The sequence below is a fragment of the Mobula birostris genome, chromosome 3, assembly GCF_030028105.1.
Source record: "Mobula birostris isolate sMobBir1 chromosome 3, sMobBir1.hap1, whole genome shotgun sequence".
Lineage (NCBI taxonomy): Eukaryota > Metazoa > Chordata > Chondrichthyes > Myliobatiformes > Myliobatidae > Mobula > Mobula birostris.
Window position 1 is genome coordinate 207,031,186 of NC_092372.1, and position 15,957 is coordinate 207,047,142.

Consider the following 15,957-nt stretch of genomic DNA (forward strand, 5'->3'; position numbering starts at 1 on the left):
GCAAAGGCAAAGCCGAAGATTTGGGGCCTACCCCTCCAGAGATTCTGGATCGTACAGTAGCAGCGGCAGCGAAGCGGGCATTTCAGAAGTTTCTCCAGATGTTCCTCTGTGCTTCTCACGTCCATCTCCATCAAATCAGGATTGTGCGCGGTACCTATTTAACAAATATGATATCATTTTGGAGCGGCTGCGCGCACTGCATTGCGCCGCCATCTTCTCCTCCCCCCCTTTAGAGTTCAGGACACCATCAGGTTCGGCACGAGTTTCTAAAACATTAATTTAGAGATACAGCACAGTAACAGGCCCTTCCAGCCCAATGAGGCCACGCTGCCCAATTGCATCCCATGTGACCAATTAACCTACTAACCCGCAAATCTTTGGAACGTGGGAAGGAACTTTGGCATCCAGAGAAAACGCAAGTGGTCAAGGGAAGAACGTACCGATTCCTTACAGATAGTGGCGGGAATCGAACCACCGTTGCTGGCGCTGTAAAGCAACATGCTCACAGCTGCACTACTGTGAATTGGTTCTTCGTTTGCCACCTGCCAAGGAAATGCAAAACCAGCACTTACTTCCGTAATTTCACTCACTGCTGAAATACATAGAACTAAAACTGTACAGCACAGCGACAAGCCCACAGTGTTGCGATGAACTAATTAAACTAGCAATTAATGTCCTTCTAATGAAGTCCCTTATCCCTGCGACAATGTTGTGCTGACCAAGTAACCTACTCTGCCTAGAATTTCCCTACTGCATAGCCCTCTATTTTTCCAAGCTCCATGTACCTATGTAAGACTCAATTCCCACCGCTGCCTGTAAGGCCGTGACCGTGTGGTTTCCTTCCACAGTCTGAAGACATACCATTTGGTAGGTTAATTGATTATTGTAAATTGTCCTTTGATTAATTTAGAGATACAGCACAGATACTGAAAGTTGCCTCACAGGTGGATAGGGTAGTTAAGAAAGCTTATGGGGTGTTAGCTTTCATAAATCGAGGGATAGAGTTTAAAAATCGCGAGGTAATGATGCAACTCTATAAAACTCTGGTTAGGCCACACTTAGAGTACTGTGTCCAGTTCTGGTCGCCTCACTATAGGAAGGATGTGGAAGCATTGGAGAGGATACAGAGGAGATTTACCAGGATGCTGCCTGGTTTAGAGAGTGTGCATTATGATCAGAGATTAAGGGAGCTAGGGCTTTACTCTTTGGAGAGAAGGAGGATGAGAGGAGACATGATAGAGGTGTACAAGATAATAAGAGGAATAGATAGAGTGGATAGCCAGGCCTCTTCCCCAGGGCACCACTGCTCAATACAAGAGGACATGGCTTTAAGGTAAAGGGTGGGAAGTTCAAGAGGGATATTAGAGGAAGGTTTTTTACTCAGGGAGTGGTTAGTGCGTGGAATGCACTGCCTGAGTCAGTGGTGGAGGCAGATACACTAGTGAAATTTAAGAGACCAGGGGACAGGTATATGGAAGAATTTAAGGTGGTGGGTTATATGGGAGGCAGGGTTTGAGGGTCGGCACAACATTGTGGGCCAAAGGGCCTGTACTGTGCTGTACTATTCTATGTTCTATGTTCTATTAGGCTGAGGTTAAATTGGGAGTTGCAGGACGGCACAGCTAGAAGGGCCTATTCCACACCGTATCTCAGTAAATAAAATAACACCACATCGTTTTTTTTTCAAACAGTGAATGGGACAGAACATTGGTGCCATAGTTAATATTACTGCCTCACTGTTCCAGCGACGTAGGTTTGATCCTGACCTTCAATGCTGACATGCTTGTATGTTCTTCCTGTTCCTCCTCCCACATGACAAAGCACTGCTGTATGGTAGATTAATTGCCTGTGATTTGCTCCTGGTCAAGGTGTGTACTCAGATGTTCGGGGTGGAGTTGATGGAGAGAGAACAGGTAATTGAAATAAATGGGTGAGGGGTGGAATTGATGCGATTGCTTTGAGAGGTAGAATAGCCTCCTCTGATGTAATTCATTGGAAAGAGAGGGCAATACAGTGACTCAGTTTCCATATTGATCCTGTGTCTTCTCATGTTATTTATATTTCTTACGGAACCCACACATCTACGGAGGGAAATAAGGAGTTGATCTTTCGAACCAAGACCCCTCATCTGGACTGGAAAGGAAGCCAAAATATCCCCTTCTCCTTCCTCTTCTTATTCTGGCTTCTTCCCCCTTCTTTTCTTGTCCTGATGAAGGGGCTCAGCCTGAAACGTCAACTATTTATTCCTCTCCATTGATGTTGCCCAAACTGCTGACTTCCTCCAGCAACTTGTGAGTTTTCCTCTGGATTTCCAATGCTGCAGAATCTCATGTGTCTAATTCTTATATCTCTTTATGACATAGAAAGCATCCATTCGTCCCAGTGAGTTTCGACTGGCAATCACATCAATCCCATTCTCCTCTTTATTCCCGGTATAAGATGACATACAAAATGGCAAAGAGGTATCCAAAACCATCATAATTTCCTGCGCTCATATCTTGAAGGGACTCTGTCAATTTGAGTAATGATCCTTCCTTGCGTGCTGGGCTGCAGTGGCACAGCCAGCAGTGGGAGTATTTCCTATATTTCATTGCCAGTGGTCTTTATCTGAACCCCCATGGCGTCACAGGTCTTTTGTAATCAGTGAATACTTGGAAATTACTTTCTGATCTGGGATTTCTAAAATACAACGCTGGGAGGCAGCGTTGTGTACCACAGATTTTCTTATAATTTAAAACTTTAACCAAATTTGTCTGTGCTTGTTAAGTTGTAAGCCTGAAGAGCGTTTTTGCTTAAAAAAATGAGGGTCTTGACAAGACTTATGAGATTTTAACATGAAAACACAAGGTGCATAGATTGGCCTTGTTTTTGTCGTCAATGGAGATTCAGCTGAGCTCTAAGGTCTCTAGAGTTGGATTCCCTCCTTCAACGTGGCCTGCTGTTGATCCAAAGAGGCGCCTTTGTCCTTTAACAGCGATGGTTTAAACAGGCTGAGCAGCCAATCACACTGAAGAGTTCAGAAAGACCAGAAAATGAAGTTGAATTTTTAACTAATGTTTCAAAATTTTGCAAAAATGCAAATATAGTTGAAGTATACACATAAAACTAAGGTTAGGAGCATGACATAAGACTATAAAAGACAGGAGCAGAATTAGTCTATTCAGCTCATCGATCATTTGATCATGGCTGATTTAATTTCCCTCTCAACCCCATTCTCCTGCCTTCTCCCCATATCCTTTGACACACTTACTAATTAAAGGGTTAACTTATGCTTTAAAAATACCCAATGACTTGGCCTCTACAACTGTCTGTAGCAATGAATTCCACAGATTCACCATCCCCTGGCTAAAGAAATTCCTCCTCTAAGCGGGTAACCTTCTACTCAGAGTCTGGCCCTCTGGTCCGACACTCTCCCACGATTAGAAGCATCCTCTCCACGTCCACTCTATCTACGCCTTTCAATATTTGGTAGGTTTCAAAAAGATCACCCCTTGTTCTTCTAAATTCCAGGGAGTATAGGCCCAGAGCCATCAAACGCTCCTGATATGTTAACCCTTTCATTCCTGGGATCATTCTCGTAAACTTCTTATGGACATTTCATTAGGGTCGCCAACTTTCTCACTGCCAAATAAGGGACAAAAGTAGCAGTCAAATACAGGACACTTGTGTTTACCCCAAGAAAGACTACCCTGACCATGAAGCCCTGTGCGGGCACCTGTGTGCGCGTGCATGACGTGTGCATACGTGACGTGCGCATGCGTGTACGTGCCGATTTTTTTCTACAAATCGGTTTTGGCTTAATCTTCCCGATTCTGATACACTGTACATACATTATTTCTACCTTATATAAGCTGTGTATTTATCATAGCATGCCTGCTTTTACTATATGTTAGTGTTATTTTAGGTTTTATGTGTTATTTGGTATGATTTGGTAGGTTATTTTTTGGGTCTGGGAGCGCTCAAAACTTTTTCCCACATAAATTAATGGTAATTGCTTCTTCGCTTTACGCCATTTTGGCTTATGAACTGTTTCATAGGAACGCTCTACCTTAGCGGGGGAAATACGGGGCAAGGGTGGTCCCCTATGCGACAAGCCAATTTAGCCCAATATATGGGATGTCCCGGCAAATACGGGACATTTAGCAACCCTACATGGCATCCTGTCGGTCCAAAGAGGTCTCTAGTGTCCTGTGACAGGGATAGCTTCTGGCAAGCTGAGCAGCCAAACATATTGAAGAGTTTGGAAAGGCCAGAAAATGAAGTTAAAAATGTAACCAATATTTAAAATTCTGTAAAAACTCAAATATAGTTGAAGTATTCACACTAAGTTAAGGTTTGGAACATAACATAATAAAGTTGTCAAAAATGTACCACAGAAGAATATTTTGTACTTTTAAGATCCATTGAACTTTGAAACTCAGAAATTTAACTCAAACTTTCACAACATATTTTGCTGTGAGACCTACTGATCAGTGCCCAGTAAAAAGTTTTTCCTGATGCACTGATCCTGGAGAGTACAGTGGGAAAGGGCTGCAAATCAGTACAGCATGCTGGAGTCATGGCCAGTTTTCAGGTTAACTCTGTGTGGTTCGGAAGCCGTACAGTGTATGCGCCATGAATGCAGGCAATTTCACTGTTACTGTAAAAAATGGGTTGCCATAATAAATCTGTTGAGAAATACTGGGAAACAAAATGAAAGCTCATCCATCATCTTAATAGATACCCTGACATCTATTCAGCGAAGTATCTGAAAGTCCAGATTTTTATGATCTTTTACTAATAATTCCAAATCAGATCAGAGCCGTCAGAGCCAGGTCAGAGCCGTCTCTATTTCCTGAGGAGACTGAGGTCCTTTAGCATCTGTCGGACGATGCTGAGGATGTTCTACAAGTCTGTGGTGGCTAGTGCTATCATGTTTGCTGTTGTGTGCTGGGGCAGCAGGTTGAGGGTAGCAGACACCAACAGAATCAACAAACTCATTCGTAAGGCCAGTGATGTTGTGGGGATGGAACTGGACTCTGTGACGGTGGTGTCTGAAAAGAGGATGCTGTCCAAGTTGCATGCCATCTTGGACAATGTCTCCCATCCACTACATAATGTACTGGTTGGGCACAGGAGTACATTCAGCCAGAGACTCATTCCACCGAGATGCAGCACAGAGCGTCATAGGAAGTCATTCCTGCCTGTGGCCCTCAAGCTTTACAACTCCTCCCTTGGAGGGTCAGACACCCTGAGCCAATAGGCTGGTCCTGGACTTATTTCCTGGTATAATTTACATATTATTATTTAATTGTTTATGGTTTTATATTGCTATATTTATACTCTATTCTTGGTTGGTGCAACTGTAAGGAAACCCAATTTCCCTCAGGATCAATAAAGTATGACTATAACTATGACTATGAAATATTTGTCACTTTATTTACTTATTGCAATACAACATGGAATAGGCCCTTCTGGATCTTCAAACCGTGTTGCCAGCAACCCCAATTTAACCCTAGCTTAATCACGGGACAATTTACAATGACCATTAACTTACCAATTGGAATGTCCTTAGACTGTGGAAGGAAACTAGAGAACCTGGAGGAAACCCACTTGGTCATGGGGAGAACGTGCAAACTCCTCGTAGACAGTGGCAGGAATTGAACCTAGGTCACTGGTACTGTAAAGCATTGTGCTAACCACTACACTACCATGCCGCCTGGGTAGAGCAGTTCTCTCACACCCCCACTCACCTCCACCCTGAGCCCAATATACAGTACCTATAATAGGTTTTTTTTTTGCCTCACCTCAGCGCCTCGGCGACCACTTTTTCTTCAAGTGGCTGTCTTGGAGGAAAGATACTGCGAGTGGTCCCCCACCTCCTTCTCACCAGCGCAGTTTTTTTTTACGAGGCCGAGTTGCGAGCTTGACACTCAACCGGTGCGGACGGAAAGCGTGCCTGGGAGCGCCCCGATTGGGTTCGAACTCGGGAACCTTCGCTCCAGAGTCCGGTGCTGATGTTGCTGGTATAGAACACATTTAAAAGACATCTGGCCTGGTTGATGGATAGCAAAATTTTAGAGGGAGTTGGGCCACAGGCAGGCAAATAGGATTAGAATAGAAAAAGTGTCTTCTTCGGCCTGTAATGTTGGGCTGAAGGCATGTTTCCATGCTGTGAATCTATAATTCCATAAACTATGAATCTATAAAATCATGACAATCAAGAGCAGAAATAGGGCACATTGCCCTTCAGTGTTGATCTTATTATACAAGATGGTTACGGTGAACCATTGGGTCAAGTCCCCTGATGTTAATAACCAGGTAGCTGCATCCTGCCAGAATCTTGGCCATTGGGGTGAGAATCAGAGTGAACTGATAACCACCAGTGAGTGATGTTTGCCGTCACAGACTGCAACATGCTCAAGGATAGGGAGGGATCTTCCTCACAGTTAGGATAGAATAAGCTATGTGTCAGTTCCTATGATGACACAGGTCTGCCTCAGCAACACCTGACATCCCCCCCCCCCCCCCCCGGTCTGGTAAGCAGATCTCCCCCGTCACACAGTCAATGGGCCCGCTGCTGCTGAACCCAGCTTGTGTCTCGTGTCTCATGTCCATGCCTCCATTCACACCTCATTTTCACACCTCGTGTTCATCCTTCCTCTTCATTGCTGCCACTCGCCTTGTTATGACACTTAACAGTGGTGGCCAAGCCGCCTGCAGAAGTCTTGGTAGGGTAGCTGCTGTGGGCCTTTCGAGGCACAGTGACTAACAGAATTGAAGTTGCTGCCCGAGACCATCTAGAGGGCCTTTGGTTAGCTTAGGTGGCCAAAGACCTTGCCCATGTTCCTGTCCGATGGTCAGATGTTTAAATGTAGTTGAATAGTATTTAAGTAGTTAAATAAACTATATATTGGATAGAATCATAGCTCTACACCAGAGAACAGGCCTTTCGACCCAACTTGTCCATATTGAACAGACTCCCCATATAAACTGTGTTTGGCACATATCCCTTACAGCCTAGGAACAAGATATTCAGCAGATGCTAGAAATCTTTAGCAACACATATAAAATGCTGGAAGAACTCAGCAGATCAGGCAGTTTCTAGGCAGAAAATTAATAGTTGACATTTCAGGCTGATATCTTTCATCAGGACCTAGGTGACAAAGGGTCTCAGGTCAAAACATGGACTGTTTATTCCCTCTATAGATGCTGCCCGACCTACTGAGTTCCTCCAGTGTTTTGTGTGTATTCCTGCAAGCCTGTGTTAATGTTATGCTCAAAATATTTAGTAGGCAGGTACATGGATAGACGAGGCTTAGAGGGACACAGTCAAAATTCTGGTGGATGGCAAGGCAGCATAGTGGTTAGCGCAATCACTTTACAATGTGAGCGATCACCAATTGGAGTTCGATTCTGGCCACTATTTGTAAAGAGAAGGTACTTTCTCCCTGTGGCATGTGGGTTTCCTCCAGGTGCTCTGGTTTCCTCCCACATTCCAAAGAGGTATGGTTAAGGTTAAGGTGTTATGGACATTCTGCGTTAGCGCCAGAAGCGTAGCGACACTTACGGGCTGCCCCCAGCACCACCCTTGGATTTTGTTGGCCGTTGATGCAAAACGACCTATTTCTCTGTATATTTCGATGTTTACGTGGTAAATAAAGCTAATCATTTCATTAAAACTTAAAAAAGCTCAGCCTCTTTTCAGGAACAAACCTAAAATTAGGAGAGTAATGTTTGACGCTGGTAGAAAAGGGGCAGGCTGATTATATTTTCAATTCATTTCTGCTCTTTATTCCTGACAGGTCTAATGTGGCATGATGAAGCTACACAGCAGGTAATTGCTAAAGAACTTTCCAATCTCCACCCGACCCGTCAGCTGCATCCCGAAGCTGGTTCTCCAGATAGCTTGAGGTGAGATTTGAAGTGCTGGATTGCTGTGGTATTGCTGAAAGCCTGTCCGCTGCAGGGCCTCCCATGAGTTCCAAACCAGTTGGTAGTAAATAACTATAACAATCTGAGTGCGGAGTTTCATTTAGACCAGTCAGCACAAGCAGGGACATTTCTGGGAAGGTGCAACCAATTTAGGGGGGGGGGGTGCCATATACACTCATTTATTAGGTTCACCTGCTCATTAATGCAAATATCTAATCAGCCAATCACGTGGCAGCAACTCAGTGCATAAAAGCATGCAGACATGGTCAAGAGGTTCAGTTGTACAGACCAATTGTCAGAATGGGCAAGAAATGCGATCCAAGTGAATGAACAACAATTGTTCATTCCAGTTTGGCAAAAGAATAAATCGGGAAGGTAGTGCGCCCGTGACTGACAAGGGAAATTAGGGATAGTATCAATTCCAAAGAAGAAGCATACAAATTAGCCAGAAAAAGTGGCTCACCTGAGGACTGGGAGAAATTCAAAGTCCAGCAGAGGAGGACAAAGGGCTTAATTAGGAAGGGGAAAAAAGATAATGAGAGAAAACTGGCAGGGAACATAAAAACTGACTGTAAAAGCTTTTATAGATATGTGAAAAGAAAAAGATTGGTTAAGATAAATGTAGGTCCCCTACAGACAGAAACAGGTGAATTGATTATGGGGAACAAGGACATGGCAGACCAATTGAATAACTACTTTGGTTCTGTCTTCACTAAGGAGGACATAAATAATCTTCCGGAAATAGTAGGGGACAGAGGGTCCAGTGTGATGGAGGAACTGAGGGAAATACATGTTAGTAGGGAGGTGGTGTTAGGTAAATTGAAGGGATTAAAGGCAGATAAATCCCCAGGGCCAATATTCTGCACCCCAGAGTACTTAAAGAATTAGCCCAAGAAATAGTGGATGCATTGGTGATAATTTTTCAAAGCTCTTTAGATTCTGGACTAGTTCCTGAGGATTGGAGGGTGGCTAATGTAACCCCACTTTTTAAAAAAGGAGGGAGAGAGAAACCGGGGAATTATAGACCGGTTAGCCTAACGTCGGTGGTGGGGAAAATGCTAGAGTCAGTTATCAAAGATGTGATAACAGCACATTTGGAAAGCGGTGAAATCATCGGACAAAGTCAGCATGGATTTGTGAAAGGAAAATCATGTCTGACGAACCTCATAGAATTTTTTGAGGATGTAACTAGTAGAGTGGACAGGGGAGAACCAGTGGATGTGGTATATTTGGATTTTCAGAAGAGTTTTGACAAGGTCCCACACAGGAGATTAGTGTGCAAACTTAAAGCACACGGTATTGTGGGTAAGGTATTGATGTGGATAGAGAATTGGTTGGCAGACAGGAAGCAAAGAGTGGGAATAAACGGGACCTTTTCAGAATGGCAGGCAGTGACTAGTGGGGTACCGCAAGGCTCAGTGCTGGGACCCCAGTTGTTTACAATATATATTAATGACTTAGATGAGGGAATTAAATGCAGCATCTCCAAGTTTGCGGATGACATGAAGCTGAGCAGCAGTGTTAGCTGTGAGGAGGATGCTAAGAGGAAGCAGGGTGACTTGGATAGGTTAGGTGAGTGGGGAAATTCATGGCAGATGCAATTTAATGTGGATAAATGTGAGGTTATCCACTTTGGTGGCATAAACAGGAAAACAGATTATTATCTGAATGGTGGCCGATTAGGAAAAGGGGAGCTACAATGAGACCTGGGTGTCATTATACACCAGTCATTGAAAGTGGGCATGCAGGTACAGCAGGCGGTGAGAAAGGCAAATGGAATGCTGGCATTCATAGCAAGAGGATTCGAGTACAGGAGCAGGGAGGTACTACTGCAGTTGTACAAGGCCTTGGTGAGACCACACCTGGAGTATTGTGTGCAGTTTTGGCCCCCTAATCTGAGGAAAGACATCCTTGCCATAGAGAGAGTACAAAGAAGGTTCACCAGATTGATTCCTGGGATGGCAGGACTTTCATATGAAGAAAGACTAGATGAACTAGGCTTATACTCGTTGGAATTTAGAAGATTGAGGGGGGATCTTATTGAAACGTATAAAATCCTAAAGGGATTGGACAGGCCAGATGCAGGAAGATTGTTCCCGATGTTGGAGAAGTCCAGAACGAGGGGTCACAGTCTGAGGATAAAGGGGAAGCCTTTTAGGACCGAGATGAGGAAAAACTTCTTCACACGGAGAGTGGTGAATCTGTGGAATTCCCTGCCACAGGAAACAGTTGAGGCCAGTTCATTGGCTATATTTAAGAGGGAGTTAGATATGGCCCTTGTGGCTAAAGGGATCAGGGGGTATGGAGGGAAGGCTGGTACAGGGTTCTGAGTTGGATGATCAGCCATGATCGTACTGAATAGCGGTGCAGGCTCGAAGGGCCGAATGGCCTACTCCTGCACCTATTTTCTATGTTTCTATGTTGAGTGACTTTGACTGTGGAATGATTGTTGTTGCAGATGGACTGGTTTGAGTATCTCAGAAACTGCTGATCTCCTGCGATTTTCACGCACAACGTTCTCTGGAATTTACAGAGGATGGTGCGAGAAACAAAAAAAAATCCAGTGAGTGGCAGTTCTGTGGGGAAAATGCCCTTTTAAAGAGGGAGGTCAGAGAAGAATTGCCAGACTGGTTCAAGCTGACAGGAAGTTGACAGTAACTCAAATAACTATGTGTTGCAACAGGGCTGTGCAGAAGAACATCTGTAAATGCACAACATGTCAAACCTTGAAGTGAGGGGCTGCAGCAGCAGAAGACCATGAACATACTTAAGTGGCCACATTATCAGGTACAGATGTGGGTACCTAATAAAGTGGCCACTGAGTGTAGATATTGATAGAGAAAGAGTTCCAAGAATGAAAGCATATACATTCCTTTGTTAACGCTGAAATTCACCGTGGATATTAATTCTATTCCCTCCCTCATTACTCCTTTCTCGTTGAACCTTCTGCCTACACATTCTGAATATGTTTGATTGCATTCACAGTGCAACTAGCCTGCCTACACTGAACATGAGATAAAATATTTTCCGCAAATCTGTGTAAAGGCAAGTTAAGTTTAAGAAATGTAATCATACTTTTTGGAGGTGGTGATGGATTGAAAAGGTGGGGAACAGATAAAGCATTTTCGGATGTTTTGGGAACAGCTTCTTCTCTTCCGCCATCAGATTTCTGAATGGTGAATGAACTCATGAAGACTATCTCACTATTTTGCACCACTTCCTTATGTGTTTATTAATCTTATTGCAAACTTGTAGTGTCTTTTTTATGTATTGCACAGTACTACTGCCACAAAACAGCAAATTGCACAACACGTCAGTGACAATAAACTCGATTCTGGTTCTGAGATGCAAGAATGATTCGATGATTGTATGGGTTTACAGGTGGCGTTCAAAGAGGTGTCATGTTAAAGAATTGTTGGATAAACTTATGGTGCATGCAGAAATAGAGAAGCATTGAGTTTGGGTAAAGGTCCTTCAGGCTGGAATTAAAACAGAAAATGCTGGAAGTACTGGGCATGTCGGGCAGCGTCTGTGGAGAGAGCAACAGTAGGTGATCGTTCATCAGAATTGGGAATGGAAGTGGGTCATCTACTGTATCTAGTGCTCCCGATGTGGTCTCGTTCATCAATCAGACCCGACGTAGATTGGGCGACCACTTGCCAAGCGACAACGCTGTGTCCGTTAGAGAAAGTGGGGTCTCCCAGTGGCCACCCATTTTAATTCCACTTCCCATTCCCGTTCCAAGATGGCAGTCCATTGCCTCCTCTACTGTTGCAATGAGGCCACACTCAGATTGGAGGAGCAACACCTTATATTCCCTATGGGTAGCCTTCAACCTGATGGCATGAACATTGATTTCTTGAACTTCCGGTAATGCCCCCCACCCCCCACTCCTTCACCATTCCCCATTCCCATTTCTCTCTCTCACTTTATCTCCTTGCCTGCCCATCACCTCCCTCTGGTGCTCCTCCCACAGAGCTATGTCCCACAGAGGAAGAAGTTCTCAAATGGCAGGGGTAGACAACCGTGTCTGACAAAGGAAGTTAAGGACTGCATAAAAGCCAAGGAAAAGGCATATAAGATGGAATTACATCTTTAAAAAGAGGTGATATGGGGTTAAGGAATGTTGAATCTTTGTGGGGGGGAGTTAAAAAATTGCAAGAGTAAAAAAAAACCATAATGGGAATCATATGTAGGCCTCCAAATAGTAACTAAGATGTGGGGCTGAGGTTGCAAAGGGAGCTGGAAAAAGCATGTTATAAGTGTAATGACACAATTGTAATGGGGGACTTCAATATGCAAGGGGATTGAGAAAATCAGGTTGGTGTCAGATTGCAAGAGAGGGAATTTGTTGAATGCCTACAAGATGGCTTTTTAGAGCACAAGTGTGCTTGAGCCTTCTCGGGGAAAACTTATCTTAGATTGGATGTTGTGTAATAATCCAGATCTTATTAAGCAGCATAACATAAAGGAACACTTAGGAGGCAGTGATCATAATATGATTGAATTCATTCTGCAATTTGAGAGAGGGAAGCATAACTAACATGTATCTGAATCACAATGGAATAAAGGGAATTACAGAGGCATGAGAGAGGAGCTTGCCCAGGTGGATTGGAGGAGGATACTGGTGGGGATGACGGCAGAGCAGAGATGGCTGAGGTTTCTGGGAATAGTTCGCAAGGCACAGGATAGATATGTCCCACTGAAGAAGAAGTTCTCAAATGGCAGGGGTAGGCAACCGTGGCTGACAAAGGACTGCATAAAAGCCAAGGAAAGGGCATACAAGGTAGGAAAGATGAGTGGGGTTGGATGATTGGGAAGCTTTTAACATCCAATAAAAGGCAATTAAAAAAGCTATGCGAAGGGAAAAATGAAATTTGAGGGCAGACTAGCCAATAATATAAAGCAGCATACCAATAGTTTTTTCAGTTATATAAAGAGTAAAAGGAAGGTGGGAGTTGATATTGGACCACTGGTAAATGATGCTGGTGAGATAGTAATGGTGGACCAATGGCAGAGGAACTTAATGGGTATTTTGCATCTGTCTTCACTGTGGATGACACTAGCTGTGTGCCAGAGGTCCATAAATGTCAGGGAGCAGAAATGAGTGCCATTGCTATTTCAAAGGAAAAAGTGCTAGGTAAACTCAAAAGTCTTAAGGTGGATACCTGGGCCAAATGGACTACATTCCAGAGTCCTGAGAGAGGCTGCTGAAGACATAACAGATGCATTGGTCATGATCGTTCAAGAATCGCTTGATTCTGGCATGGTCCCAGAGGACTGGAAGATTGTGAATGTCACTCCACTCTTTAAGAAGGGAGGAAGGCAAAGGAAAGGAAATTATAGGCCAGTTAGCCTAACCTCAGTGGTTGGGAAAGTGTTGGAGTCTATTATTAAGGATGAGATTTTGAGGTACTTGGAGATTAATGATAAAATAAATCAAAGTCAGCATGGTTTCTGTAAAGGGAATTCTTGCCTGACAAACCTGTTAGACTTCTTTGAGGAGGTAACAAGCAGGTGGACAAGGGAGAGGCAGTGGATGTCATTTACTTGGATTTTCAGAAGGCGTTTGATAAGGCGCTTCACATGAGGCTGTTTAATAACATAAGATCCTAAGCTGTTACAGGAAAGATACTGGCATGGATAGCGGAATGGCTGACAGGCAGGAGGCTGTGAGTGGGAATAAAAGCAGCCTTTTCTAGTTAGCTGCAGGTGACTAGTGGTATTCCTCAGGAGTCAGTATTGGGACCGCTGCTTTTCACATTTTTGGTAAGTGATTTAGATAATGGAATTGATAGCTTTGTGGCAAAGTTTGCGGATGATACGAAGATAGGTGGAGGGGTAGGTTTTGCTGAGGAAGCAATGTGATTGCAGCAGGACTTAGACAAACTGGAAGAATGGGCAAAAAAAATGGCAGATGGAATACAGTGTTGGAAAATGTACAATAATGCATTTTGATAAAAGGAACAATAATGCGGACCATTATCTAAATGGGGAGAAGGTTCAAACATCAGAGGTGCAGAGGGACTTGGGAGTCAAGACTTCCAGAAGGTTAATTTACAGGTTGAATCTGTGGTAAAGAAGGCATTTCTTTCAAGGGGAATAGAATATAAAAGGTGATATTGAGGCTTTATAAGACACTGGTCAGGCTGCACTTGATGTATCATCAACAGTTTTGGGCCCCATATCTCAGAAAGGATGTGTTGTCATTGGAGAGAGTCCAGAGGAGGTTCACAAGGATGTTCCAGGGAATGAAGGGGTCAACATATGAGGAGCATTTGGCAGCTTTGGGCCTGTACTCACTGGAATTTAGAAGAATTTGGGGTGGGGGGATCTCATTGAGACCTACCGAATGTTGAAAGGACTAGATGGGGTGGATGTGGAGAGAATGTTTCCTATGGTGGGAGTATCCAGGACTAGAGGGCACAGCCTCAAAATTGAGGGGTCACCGTTTGAAACAGAGGTAAGGAGATTTTTTTTTGCCCAGAGAGTAGTAATTTTGTGGGATGCTATGCCACAGACTGCAGTGGAAGCCAAGTCAGTGGGTATATTTAAGGTGGAAGTTGATCGTTTTCTGATCAGTCAGGGCATCAAAGGATGTGGTGAGAAAGCAGGTGTATGGGGTTGAGTGGGATCTGGGATCAGCCATGATGAAATGGCGGAACAGACTCAATGGGCTGAATGGCCTAATTCTGCTCCTATGTCTAATGGTCTTAAGGTTCCCCCTTTATTTTCTTCCATGGCCTTGTGTTCTCTCCTATCAGATTCCCCCTTTTCTAGCATTGTATCTCTTTCACCAATCAACTTCCCAGCTCTTTACTTCAACCCCCCCCACCCCCCCACCACCGGTTTCACCTGTCACCTTGTGTTTTTTCCTCCCCTCCCCCCTCCCCCCACCTTCTAACTCTGACCCTTCCTCTTTTTTTCTCCAGTCCTGATGAAGGGTCTCAGCCCAAAATTCTTTTCCATAGATGCTGTCTGGCCTGCTGAGTTCCTCCAGCATTTTGTGTGTGTTGCTTGGTGTCTTCAATGCTGGATACCATTCTAGTACCCACTGCACAGATAAAGGCACAGAGACTGCAGATGCTGGAATCTGGAGGGTAGAACAAATTGCTGAAGGATCTCAATGGGTCAAGCAGCGTCTGTGGATGCAGAGGGAAAAATAAAGAAGGTTTTTATTGTTGAAAAAATGGGAATGATACTGCAAGGCAGACAGGAATATGTAAACAAGGGGCCTATTTCCATTCTTAAGAACACTAGATCTGTACAAACAATTATTGATAGTTATAGGATTGCACACTCATAGGATGGGCTGGGTAAACTGCAGCACCAAATTTGCAGATGACACCAAGAATGGGGGCGTAACAGGCAGCGAGGAAGTCCATCAAGAGCCTGCAATTGGATTTGGACTATCTGGAAAAAATGGGCTGAAAATGGCAAATGGAATTTAATGCAGATATGTGTGAGCTGTTGTACTTTGAGAGGACCAACCAGGGTAGGTTTTACACAAGGAATGGTTGGGCACTGAAGAGTGCTGTAGAACGGAAGGATTTGGGAACACAGGTCCATAATTCCTTGAAAGTGGCATCACAGGTAGATAGGGTCACAAAGAAAACGTTTGGTCCTTTAACCTTCATAAAGAAAAATATTGAGTACAGGAGTTGGGAAGTTATGTTGAGGTTGCATACAATATATTGTTAGTGAGGCCTAATTTCAAGTGCTGTGTACAGTTCTGGTCACCTACCTACAGGAAAGATAACAATAGGATTGAAAGAGTGCAGAGGAAATTGATAAGGATGTTGCTGGGACTTGAGGACCTGAGTTATAGGGATAGGTTGAATAGGTTAGGATTTTATTTTCTGCACTGTAGGGGAATAAAGGGAAATTTGACAGAGTTATATAAAATTATAAATGGTATAGATAGGGTAAATGGAAGTAGGTTTTATCCCCTGAGGTTGGGTGTAAACAGAACTAGAGGTCATGGGTTAAGGGTAAAAGGTGAAATGTTGAAGGAGAAATGGGGGGAGTTTCTTCACAGAGGGT

The 15,957-nt window shown here is 43.9% G+C and overlaps 1 protein-coding gene across 2 annotated transcripts in view; it reads left to right on the forward strand.

Annotated features, from left to right (window-relative positions):
• The window catches only part of ptprn2 (protein tyrosine phosphatase receptor type N2), a 1,029,064-nt gene that overhangs the window by 342,033 nt on the left and 671,074 nt on the right, over positions 1-15,957 (forward strand). For both annotated transcript variants that reach the window (XM_072254029.1, XM_072254030.1), the window contains exon 4: positions 7,785-7,893. In XM_072254029.1, coding sequence (XP_072110130.1) covers positions 7,785-7,893 — 109 coding nt within the window. The remainder of the gene's footprint in view (positions 1-7,784; positions 7,894-15,957) is intronic.